The sequence below is a fragment of the Scomber scombrus genome, chromosome 3 (genome assembly GCF_963691925.1).
Source record: "Scomber scombrus chromosome 3, fScoSco1.1, whole genome shotgun sequence".
NCBI classification, from domain to species: Eukaryota; Metazoa; Chordata; class Actinopteri; order Scombriformes; family Scombridae; genus Scomber; species Scomber scombrus.
In genome coordinates, this window is record NC_084972.1 from 22,629,646 (window position 1) to 22,642,689 (window position 13,044).

Below are 13,044 nucleotides of genomic sequence, written 5' to 3' on the forward strand. Positions count from 1 at the left end.
CATTAGGCTCCTGTCATTGCAAAGACTCTCACACCACTCTATAAATACCCCTGTCTCCCCCCTCCAAATTTGTTTTCCCTCTTTTTTCTTTACACATGAAAATGCTCAGGGACTGTTCCAGCTTTCTGATGTGGCTCTTTATTTTGTACGTTGGCGCAAGAAACCACACAATAGTGGCTCCTTTAGAATATTAAAACATTCTCTGACGGAGCACAAAGGTTCTGAAGTTTTTTAATAGGGGTGCACGCTAAATAAAACTTCTCTTTGAGCTTAACAGCTATACAATGTGGGATTTGGTTAGTTCAACTAGAGCTGCAACTTTCAGTTACTCTCTACGGGAGATTTGTTTTGAGGGGAAAACAAATATGCCTGGTATCCCACTGACTTTGTCTACTTTAAACATCTGTATATAAGATCTGTTCGAGGTGTTCTGCGTGATGTGGTGGGGTGTTCTTGAAAAGGACAATTAACTGTATTAAATCCCAAAATGTCTCAATCTAACCACTCAAAGCAGCTTTAAAATACAAGATACAGAAATCCCCTTATAATGAATTGTGAGGAACCCATTAAGATTTTAATTAACATTAAAATGTCAAAACTCAAAGCAGACTATATGAAGGTATTGTCAACACATGCTTGTAGAAAAATAACTCAACTCTTATTATGACTCTTACTACTACTGCCACTTACAACATTAATAATATTTCCCTGTTATTCCTCTACATCTACTATTAAAAATAAAAAAATAAAGACAGACAAGTGTCTTGGTAGTTAGCACAGAACATGCAATGATACTCATAGACAATTATCTACTGATGCTCAGCTCAGAAGACATTCAATACATGTATAAGGTATGAAATTTAACTTTATTATATGACAAAAGATTTTGTTTTTGTCGTGATAAATGTTGTTTTAATTGACACAGCCTGCAGATGAGACTTGGCAGTCAGTTCCTGTCTGGTTAACATACAGACGGGGCGCCATCCTCTGGCGCATGTTGACATTACATTCTACAGCTGAGAGATGGTGCTACTCGAAACTTTTCCAGTGACCACATGTGACCTCAAAGACTTAGAAACAGAGAAAAATCGCATTTCTAATGTGTTGCTCTCCTGTTATCATCTTTACTTTGCACACACCATTTACTTTCTCTCTCTCTCTCTCTCTTTGTCCCTGCCGTGCTGTCTCTCTGCTTTCTTTTGTCACTTTGCCTTTTTAGCATGCGCACATAAGAGATACAGAGAGAAAAAAAAGAGGAAGACACACTATTAAAGTTATGTGTCTATGCAGTTCTGATAAGGGTGATTTATGAGTCATACTGGGTATTAATTTACATACATACTTATCTGCAGCTTTATGTACTTGAATGTGTGATTGCTGTGTTGTACATGTGAAGCCTGAACCAGTGCCTTGAAAAAGAGACTAATTAAAGTCACAGAGAAAAATGCAAAGGCAGCAGAACCGCACAAGAGAGTGTGTGCATGTCATTACTGACCTGGCCCAGTTGAAGAAAAAAAAAAATGATGGAGAAAGAGAACGAGAGTGAGAGAGAGCAAAACCTCAACCAGTGAAATAACGTATATAAAAATGACTCAACAAGAAGAAAGGTTTAAAAAGCAAACTTGGGGAGTTTAAGAGGATCTTTGATGTGTATCAGAAGAGGAAAGCAGCCTTGCGACTGGGACGACAGTAATTTTAAGTCGAAGCAGAAGGCTGGCTGACTGGCTGCCTTGCTGGCTGGCTGGCTGACTGCCTGGCTGACTGACTGTGGGCTTTGATGGCGCTGGCTGTTTGAAGTGGTTTTCGGGGGATGGGAGCAGCGTGTGGTGTCAGTGGGACAGGGGAGGCGCTCAAGGAGGGGGGGCCGTGATGGCGACCGTAAAGGGTTGGGGGAGCCTGAGTGGGGAGGAGCGGAGGATGGATAGAGATGTAGGGAGAAGGGAAGAAATGAGAAGAGTGGATAAAAATGGAAATAGAGTGAAAGAGATAGGAGGTGGAGGAGTTGATGTAGAGGGAGAGGAAGATAAAGAGGAGTTAAAAGGATAAGGTAGAAAGAGTAGGAAAACAGGGAGAGAAAAAAGAAAGGCAACAGATGATAGACAGAAAAATCTGTGAAGGGAAGAAAAAGAAAATAATCACAATGAAGTCAGCGAAGTGCTTTAAACCCTCCAGATCTGTGTCTGACATGCAGAGCCCTGTCCACATATGAGGCCTGGACACATTCACACCTATCTATTACTAGTATCATTTAGATGACGTTACCTCCCTCTGATATGCTGCCAGTTTGCCTTATAACTTACTTCCCCCTTCCACCCCTGCTCAATGTTGGACACATGCACTGTATAATCATAACTACAGTGTTTCCCTGAGGTACAAAAGTCGACCGCACAACTGAAGAGGAAAAAGAAATTGATTTTGTTCAACCTCAGAATGTTTTTTGTTCTCCTTGCCTATTCATTTTCATTTATTAGTGAATGACATTTAAATTGACCTCCTCCCCCACTCTTTTTGTAATTTTGCAATAGCAACAAAAATATAACCTGCCACGTAACATGAGAAATTCTTTTAAAAAGATGAGATAAGAGTATCTACTAGATTGTTATTCAGTGATAAAAGACAGAGTGGACTAGTGCATACTGATAAGTTTCTTTGCGTTGCTTCCTTTCCAGCCCAAAATACTTCCGGTGCATGGATCCTGTTCTTTATCATTACCTGAGCTACCAAAGATTACTTTGCATTGCACACTGCTAGCAAACATCTTTGCTCTGTTCTAGGTAAGAGTTGGTGTTTGACCAGTGTCCTGAAAAGACTACAAATGACTACATTCTCTTTTCTTTCCAATAACTGTGACTGACTAAATTAATGAATGTTCATTTTGCTGGTGATTCATTAACAATATGAATTTCTTAATGAATCAGCAGATTCAATGGCTTTACTGCATTTAAGTTTCTAGTAGAGACAAATTGAAAATGTGTTAAAATGAGACACTGACAGAAAAAAACACAGAGATTGAGAATGAGAAAAAGGGAGTTCGAAATAAAAAGATGCATGTAAAATGTAAAGATCCTTTCCAGAAGACATGGAATAGTAATGTCTGATGTGTGTGTATTCTGCAAAAAGGTATGATTATAACTTTAAAATCCTAAAAATGACATGACAATTAGTGATATAGCATATATCAGACTGTTTTCATGTTTGTTTTTAAGACTGCACGTTCAACAGTATTCAAGATTCAAAAAACTTTATCGTCTATCACATAATTATGTGTAAGGTTAGGGGCTCACAACATGGAAGACTGAGATACTTTTAACACAATCTCATGAAGAAATAAGAGCCGGTGTGAAAAGCTGCAGTAAAAAGTAGTGGCAGTCTATTGTTTAAAATGGATATTGCAGTTGGACACCACACTCACGGTAAAACCAAACTAATTTCACAGCTTAAAAGCAAACAGTTGGTGTTGGCATTAGTGTGTTGTTTTAGATAACTAGCAGTATGTACACCGTTAAAAAAAGGCACCAACACAGTCAACCTGAGCTGACATCATGATAGCATGTGGTATGACAGGTTAGTGCTACCAGTTAGCAGGCAAATTAACCACTAAACATTTACCTGCAACCAGGCTGTCAGTTTAATGTGATGTGCAGCAGGTGAGTTTCCTAGCAGGACATTAAAACTGCTGTGGATTTCACCAGCAGACTGCAGATGTGATACGAGATGCTTGCCACGCTGGTGCTGTTACGCCTCTTGCTAGCGGACTTTGCTCCTTCATGGAACTGAAGTGATACAATGTGCACTGTGGACTAACATCGTCATTTCGCACCCCACTACATTACTCCTTCTCCATCATTAAAAATTGCATAATCTCTGAATATGGAAATATTTTCAGGGCAGCGTGCAGCAGTGCAGTGGCTTCTCCAGCCAAGAGTGTTTGGGACTCTTCTCTTAACCTGAGTAAGTGTGCAGACAACATGACTAGGGATGGGAATTGAGAACCGGATCCAGTTTAGAACTGGTTCCAAATTGTCTGATCCATCGGGATCGTATGATTTATCGATGCCCAGGTGTGTGGTGTTAACAGAACAGAAAAGGCGGACTCATCTGTGAGGGAAGTGCAGCCCCGATTGTCTACAGTGTGCACACGCTAAAGTTATCTTCAGCTATCTTGTAGTTCATTTTCAAAAACTGCAGCGGTTGCAAGCATGTTTTGATTTAATGGCTAAATAATTAACTTTATTAGACAAATGTGAAGTTTACTGTGAACTTTCTACACCATCACTCAGCTAACGCTAACGTTAGCAGAGCAGCACAGCACAATCCAGCAGTAACAAACAAGACCAGCTGACCAACACACACTGCATCATTTAACAACTTAAACCAACTCTGAGGTGAAGAACATAACTTGGTGCTCAGTCTGTCTCACCTCAACATCCCTGCAGCTCATCAGTATTGGACAGTGATAGTAATAGTAACTTCTTTCCACACAAAGAATTGATCAGGAACTGAGAAGGGAATTGATAAAGAATCGGATCGATAAGCAGAATCGATAATGGCATTGATATCAATAAAATCTTTTCAATTCCCATCCCTAAACATGACTCAACCTTGGACCTTATCCACAACCTTGCAGCCTTGCTTCCACCAAAGCGCAGCATGGTGCTCAGCAGACTGCAGCCCTTGAGGACACAGTGCCCTGTGGCAGGGGAACTGGCATAGCAGACTAGAAAGAGGCAAGAGGAAGCCGTGTTCATGGAAGCAGAAGAGGGGTTAGCAGGCTGGTTTGTTAGCCAAGCTAAACGATACACAACCAGGCCAGCCATTGCATCACTTTTTCTGGTAAACGTTTGATCACCGGATAACAAAATGAATCTGATCGGACTGAGACAGTGTTTAACTGTTAAACTTTTCTAGAAAGCTGGATATGCTGGACTCAGCTTTTCATGCAGACTGGAATCAGCTGTCAGTTAAAACCAGCAAAGGCAGATGCAGCAAATAATTATCTTTCATTATAAATGATTGGTTCCTTAGATATGTGACATAGGAAATCCTGCCTGACTGTGTTTTTCAGACTGTCCTTGGTACAAAGCAAGAACAATCAAAATGGAAATACTAAGCCATGGCATTGACTGCTTATTTCGCTGCTGATATGTCTTTGATGATTAATTTGTTTTTGTTTGGAGGGGGTCTTTAATATAATATTTTATCATTACAGGTGGACCTAAAAATCACTGAAGCATGTTCTCTCTACAGTGGAATGTGTTTACTCCTTCTCAGGTAACTGTGTGTATATATCTGTGTGTGTGTGTGTGTGTGTGTGTGTGTGTGTGTGTGTGTGTGTGTGTGTGTGTGTGTGTGTCTGTGTGTGTGTGTGTGTGTGTATGTGGGACAGAGGGTGGGATGTTCAGGTCAGATGAAGGTGGTACCAGGTGATCACAGGTACAGGAAGACAGAGGGAGGGAGAGGGAGTTGCCTGGCTGACCTCTCCCATGCCGTTCTTGTTGTCAGTCCAAGTTTAACTTTTTTCACCTGGGCTATCTCCGTGGATCATTGATGTATTATAATTCCGTGGATCCACAACAGACAACAGACTCTCAATTGAGAATATAAACACATCAGGAAAACGTTTACAAAGGCAATAAATCAAGTGAGAAGTAGGGTGACTATCTCATAGAATTACACTTTTTGGTGGCTTCACTTTTCAGACCCAGAGCTTGCCACTTAGTCTACATAGTATCGGGAAACTGTAGGAGCGCTCGAGACTGTCTGACTGAGGCAAAGGAGTGCCAGCCACAGACCATCTTGAGTACTCCTAGTTTCGAGGCACTGTTTACTGTACGAGACATCAGCTACTCAACCTCGCAGCTCTCAGCTAAACTGTTACTTGCTGCTGGTCTGCTGCTAGCTACCATTAATTAAATAGCTAACTATGTAGCAATATTTACAAGAAGTTAACCAATCTTTAAAACGAGAACCTACTGAAAAAGAGGACAAAGCACGTAAAAAAAGAAATAGAGGTGTGGAGATTGAGGCGGCTACAGTATGATGCTGAGGTTGTGGTGATGACTGTGTGTCACCAGTATGTCAAATACAAAAGCAGAAACAACTCATTTGTCATCGGAAAGAAAATGAAGCTGGGGAACGTTCGTGACCATGAACCGATAAATGTCACATTGCCTTTTTATCTCAACGAAATGTACTGAAACTAATGTGTATGTGGAAGTAAACAGAATACTGGGCTGGTGGATTTTTCATCAACCAGTCCTCTTGGCATGTACGTCTAAAAACTCAGTTCCAACACTGATTCTGGAAACTTGTAATGGTCCTTTTTCACAATTTCCTGACGATTTATTTTTAGTTTAAGGTTTATAATATTTTTATACACTATGTACTGCTGTGGTTGGTGTGTATTGCTAATGGTGAGTGGAAAGACAGATAAAAATGAGGAGAAATAAAAGTTTTGAATATACAAATATATGCCTTAAAATATTGAACGTTTTTTTTTAATGATCTTAGAGAAAGACACAAAGAATGAAAGAAAAGGGATGTTGCACTGTAAACTGGTGTGTTAAACTGGTAAACCACAAACGCTGCTCCTTTTCTCAAACCAGTAGGTGTGAGGTTTTCTGGCTTTAGAAGTGATCAGGGCAGATCCTAAATGCCAGCCCACTCCTGTCGGTTGCTCATACACACCACATATCGAGCTGTTCCTCTTTCAACCTGCTGCCTTGCTATATCTAGCTCGCTTGGTAACAAATACTGTCACACTCTCAGCCAACTGAGAGGGTCTGCTTGCCTGCCAGGCTCCTCTCCTTGTCTCTTTCTTTCTCCTCTCTCTCTCTCTCTCTCTCTCTCTCTGCCACCCATCTGGGCCTTGTAATACATGACAGCTGAAGCAGGGTTTCCAAATTTAATTTGAGGTGTGATAAAACAGCACATATCTATAAATTGTGTGCAGAGAGCCTGCCTATCTGGATAGTTTTAACCTCTTTCTTCTGTCAAACATGTGCAGCATATCAAACACACAATATGCAGGCTGTCTGCACAAAAGGAAGATCCACAAATAGACTTAATGGTGAGAAGTCTTGCCAAAGCAATGACAAAGAAAGTACTAATAAAACTGCAAATGGAATATGTCAAGAATGAAAACGAATCAATTTGCAACATCAGACTATATGGCATGTAAACTTTTTCTATCAGATAAAACGCCTTTGAGTGAGAAGTTGCCAGAAATACAGTAGTGGGTGTGAAATGTGTGAAAAGTGCACACCTCATGAGCTCTGTGGCTTTTAGTGTAATCTTCACAGTTAAAGGGAGTATGATCCTTAGAGTCACAATGCTCATGGTTCCTAAGAGAGACATGTGTTAACTATTGTGCTGTTACACTCTCTTTAGACCCAACTAAAAACCTGTAGAACATTGCTGAATTTGACCCTCAACCACTCAGTTACCAAATTGCAAATGATTGAATAAAAGTTTGATTAATTTCCTGGAGTACACATGGATTTAAAAGATAAAACTGTATTTCATTGCAATATCCAGAAATTGATGTTTTGATGCACATCTCGACAAAAGAGTTTTCAAATAGTCATGTGCAAGGGCATATATAGCAGAAACCCCCTTTGTGTGTATTAATTCTGCAATGGCACCGCAAATCTTTCCAAATAATTCCTCCCGGACTGGATCAACAGTGTGGCAGCCACGCGGCAGGAATGTACAGTAAAGACATGGGACTGATTTGGTTACATCTGAAACATCAGAATGAGCAATAATTGAATAAACATGTGAAAAATACCAGAGGGACTCAATCAAGGGATTCCCCGTTACTGCTGTGTAGATCTGGCATCAAACACACAGAGTTTGGATGGGAGAAATCTGTGACACTTGGAGCTGTGGGAACATTGAGGAACAAATGAGGAAACACTTAGATTATCCCACATTCTGTCGCCCGTCCCGTCTCTTTTGTCTCTCCCCCTCACGCCCCTCAACCCTTCCATGTCTTGTCTTCTCACGCCGAAGAGCTGTTTTTGCTGTCTCCAGCCCTGTCAACCCCATCAGCTCCCCACCTCTGTCATCCTCCTCTTCTTTCTTCCTCCTCTGTCCCTCCCACCCGCTGGTCCTGACGCCTGAGCTGAGCCCCTTGAAGAGTCCTGGTAATAAACTGTGGTGCCTGGGCTCTTCATTGCTGTCTCGCTCTCCCCACCCTTCATCCCAGAGCGCCGATTCATCTGCCGTTATAGTAGGCCCGGTCCAAAAGGCCCAGCCCCTCCACTCTGTACAGTACAAGCACGTCAGTCCCTCTCATTCCAATGTTTTCCCCCCTATTCTCTCTCTTTCTCTTTTTCCCTCTCTTTTTTGCTGCCCAAGTCCTTTGTGTACAGTGTGCTATGCTCACTGTGGCAGCACTGTGCCAGAAAAACCCACACAAACACACACACTCATGTATGCACACACATACACAGTCACAGACACACAGCTGGGCCCCAGCTGCATACAAAGACTGGGGTTTGGAAATCAATGAAGGAGAAAGAAGAAAAGGGGAAAGGAGTTTAAATAAATTGGCACTTGAAAAAAGAAGAAAAACGAGAAAGAGGGAGTGAGGGAAACAGGGAGAGAGAACGCTCTCTCTTAAAAAGGCACATCAACTCAACAACATAGTGAGGTTTTTCGATGGACTGACAAAACATAAAGTGCAAGAGACTAAATATGTTTGTGAGGGCGCTCATGAAATGCAATCCTACGTGTGACACAAGAGAAAGGGTTTGAATGAGTATGATCAGTTGTTCGGATGTCGTTCTGGAAAAGATGCCCGCTGAGTTTGCGGCAGGGGAAAGCCCACACATAACACAGCTAGAATTAAAATGAATGACAGCACTTAAAAATTTTAACCCCAAGTGCGTTGTCTTCAGTTAAAGCTGTCTTCTATAAACTCAAATAAACTGCAAGTAATTAACTTCAGTTGTTTTTAAATAAATTAATTTAATGGATAAGAATGGCATTTACTTTAGCTGAGAAAAAAATACATTTTCTCCAACATATCTTCAAAGTTTACCGTTTTTTTTAGCTCATATATAATAAAGTGCTAGCTGTGTTATCCAAATAAAGTAATTTTGATAATTAAAACCTGTGTTGTGCATTATCTCTGTTAAGAGGGGGAAAAAATCATTATTCTATCCAAAGGCTCCTCGGATTCAGAAATCATTGGTTTCGCTGTGTATACATGAAGGGAGGATGTTGAACTACTACTAGATATCAGTGCTCAGATAATTAATTCACACTCAAATCTCTCACTCACAGCCAATAAGTACAGGCCATCATTTCAAATAAATGTGTTCTACTTCTTCAGCCCCAGAATTGTTAGCAGGACTGCTTTCAATCTGGAACGAAAAGTAGTAATTTCCTCACGTTGCTTGATATTGGTGGACATTGACAGTTTTATTGGAAGAGACAGAGACATAATCAATAGGCGCCTTGGAGAGAGAAGAAAAGTCAGCCTATGTTTTTTTCTCTTTCTTCTGGTTTGGAAAAGATCCCCAAATCGTTGTCTTATGAGTCGGGCCTGCCAAATTCATTTGGTTTTATCAAGGACCTTTAACTCCCTTCTCACAAAGCTGCCTCCAGCCCAGCACATTCCAAATCTTCCACACAGCTTTAATACACACATTTGTATGCTGACATGAGGACGTACCTGCAGCAAGTAGACTCCACACACACGAACACCGACCTCACACATGCAGTGACACATATGCTATGTATACACATGCCAGCAGACATGCATACAGATTAATTTGTAACATACAAAAGAGAAAAAGCAGCCCAAACTTATGTGCCAGCTGATGATATATTGTAGATGTATATTAAAGATAATGCATAATATTTTACTTGACATTTACGACAGTTTTCCGAATTTCAGTTTATCAATTTATCCGTTTCTTTCACTGTGGTTTCACTTTTAAGACGCTTCTTCAAATCCCTCCATTATTCAGTAAAACTGACTGGAAATTGACCAGAGGTGATGTCAATCTCCTCTCTGAGGTCACTGCAGGAATTGAGGGAACTGGACTGTTTTTGCTGTTAGTCTGATAAGTGACAGGTCCTTGTCAGTAAGTGTGCCTTTTTGCTGATGGCTTTCACGGTAGTGTGATGCTGTTGATTTGTGAAATAGAATGCAGTCAGTCGACAAACTGCTATGTGACAGTCAAAGGTGAGAGAGAGTGTGTGTGTGTGTGTGTGTGTGTGTGTGTGTGTGTGTGTGTGTGTGTGTGTGTGTGTACGCATGCACACACGAGTACCCGTTAATGCTAAGCAGTCAGAGAGGATCTCACCCTGGTGACACTCCACCGAGCTTCACACCTCTCTCAATAAAATGAGGAAACACTTACTGCAAACTAATAAACTATATAAGTAAGTAAACAGACTCCTTACAGCAAATTAGTTTGTGGCGGTTGCATGTCACATCAGAGACAAACAAGCACGTAGCATGGTTTGCAATTGCTTTCATTAACTTTTGGAGTTAAGATAAAGCAGCAATGTGTCCGTGTATCCTCAGTGATTGCAAGAATAAGAAAAACCATACTGAACAACTTAAATTATATATTTTTTTCTGAGTTTACGCTTGCATTTAGGATAATGGTTAGGTTTGTTGAGATTATCCCATTACTTTCACTGCACCTAACAACTTTGCATATAATAGAGAGCCACTGAAAAGACACTGGCTGACACACATTACCCATTAACCCCATTCAAATCTGAATAATTTAGAGTATGGTTTATTTAGGTTTAAGGGTTTATGGCTGGGTGTACTTTTGGGTTATTTAAAAGGGGGTTGCAAGTTAAATTTAGGGTTGCAAAAACATTCAGTGTTGTGGATAATTTAAGAGTTTGGGGTTTCGGGTTAGAGAAGTAGGATTAGATTCTGATTCTCACATAAACTTTCAGTCCTCATCAGAAGGAAAGACGGACACATGTTTATAAGCGTATGCATGCACAGGTGTTTGTGTCATTGCTTTGGTTTGTGAGCTCAGAGCAACACACTTTAAAATAAGGCATTACCTCACGCATGTACAACAAAGTCTCAACAAAGTCTCTAAATTCAAGCAACTGTCTTGTCTAGAAGCTCCTCTCAGCAGTGTTTTAGGAAGTACATTCAACAACTGATTACTAACATCATCCAAAGCTTTAAGGTCATCTGAAGCCTTACACTTATTATTGATAAGGAGACTGATAGTCGTGTAGAAATTAGAGTAAGATTAAAAAAAGAGGTATTATGTACTTTCACAGCAAGTACAACAGATTTAATTTCATGTGCACATAGACTACTTAAAACAAACATCACATTTTAATGTCTATTGTATTATTTGGTGGAAAAACTAGATAATCTAAATGAGTTATCACTTTTTATATCTCTACATAATTTTGAAACACTAAATAATGTATACTATTTGTTATTTAAGTGCCTTGGAGGTTTGATTAGAAAATGTAACTTTATCAAATCACATGAACAATTCCACATCAGCTCTTTTTATTGTCCTCTAATGCAATCCAATTTCTATGTTAAAAACAACAACAACAAAAATCCCACAACGTTAAATACAGTTTCAAACTCGCTAAAACTTGATGTTAAAAAGCTAAATCACGTTGCAACGCGGGCCATGGACTACATATGACAACGAAACAAGATCCTAGAAAGTTTCAGTCTCGGAGCAGGTTCGCTCTCAAGAACAACCGCAAGAAAACTTAAAAGCCTGCTTTTAGGAGAAAAACGCATTGAAGCACAACATCAATGAACTGAGTGACAAGATTTCTCAGTTAAAACAGCAGAATCAAAGTCTGGCTGTGACTTCACGTTAACTTTTTAATGACAGTGTGGATCCTTCTAAATCTATGATCTATTTTTGATTTTTGATTTGGAAAAGACACATTTAAAAATGTATTATAGGCTATATATGAGTATTAACAGTCATGATATTTCACAAAATAGTATAGTCTACGTGACACAACAGGCTGTGTCGCACCTTTTACGTGCACAGGTATATTAATCCCAGTGATTGGCAACCTGACTAAAGTTGACTGCTCATCACTGCAAGTTATGTTGCAAACCATAAACGCAAAAAAGAATAAGTCAAAGTACAGTGAGATAAATTGCTACACATGAAAAATGCGGTGTACAAAGTTTCTCCAGAGACTCCAGAGGACATGAGCGCGGTTCGCATGAGGGCTTCAGTCCGCTGCAGCAACATCTGCCTGCATCATTTACCAACTTATTCAAACTTTCCGGCGCTGCGCGTTTCTTACCTCGGTTTCTCCTGGGGTTGGCTTGTTTCCTTCGTTTGCCCCTGCTTTCTTCTGTCATCATCACGCTTTATGCCGTTTCAAAAAAGTTGTCCAGGGAGAGCTGCGAGCGTGTGTGTGTGTGTTTGTGTCCTGAGTGCCTGCCTGAGAATGAATGGTGTTGAGGCATCGCCGTCGGTCACAGCGGGAGACTCAGACCTTGATGGGACTCCAAGCAGAGGCGACGAGCTGTGGGGAGGAGTGATGTCAGCAGCAGAGGTTGGTCCTGAGGTCAGTTTTGGAACCGTGAACGCACACCGTAACTCATTTAAAAAGTCTATAAGACTCGTTCATATAGCCTACATGTTAAAACACTAGTTATATTTTTACTTTATAGCGATTGCCCCGATTTCACTGCATTGCGCCTCCTCTCCAATGAGGGAATCCCCGAGAGCGACGATGTCCCAACACGGTCTTGTTTTCTCCTACAAGCGTAAATAATCTATTTGAACTCTTATTCCATGTGTCATCTAAACAGACAGACCAAATATGAAGTTCTTACCCACGTTTTTTTTCCTATCCCTTTTTTTCATTACTTGTGATTGTGATGCTATCGAAACAGCAAACTCCTTTACTTCAAACTACATGTCACTGCAACTCGTCACTTAGAGATTTTTAGGAGGCTTGGATTTATTCGAGTAGGTGCAAATGAGTTACCTGCAGCGTCCCATCTTGTTACATTTTTTTTTTTACCAATTAGAGATTACACTAACAGCAGGT

General features: G+C 40.4%; 1 protein-coding gene across 1 annotated transcript in view; it reads right to left on the reverse strand.

Moving 5' to 3' along the window:
* The window catches only part of LOC133977923 (zinc finger E-box-binding homeobox 2-like), a 29,520-nt gene extending 17,169 nt beyond the window's left edge, over positions 1–12,351 (reverse strand). The window contains exon 1 of the mRNA XM_062416222.1: positions 12,289–12,351. Coding sequence (XP_062272206.1) covers positions 12,289–12,349 — 61 coding nt within the window. The 5' untranslated portion in view covers positions 12,350–12,351. The remainder of the gene's footprint in view (positions 1–12,288) is intronic.
* Between the last annotated feature and the right edge of the window lie 693 nt (positions 12,352–13,044).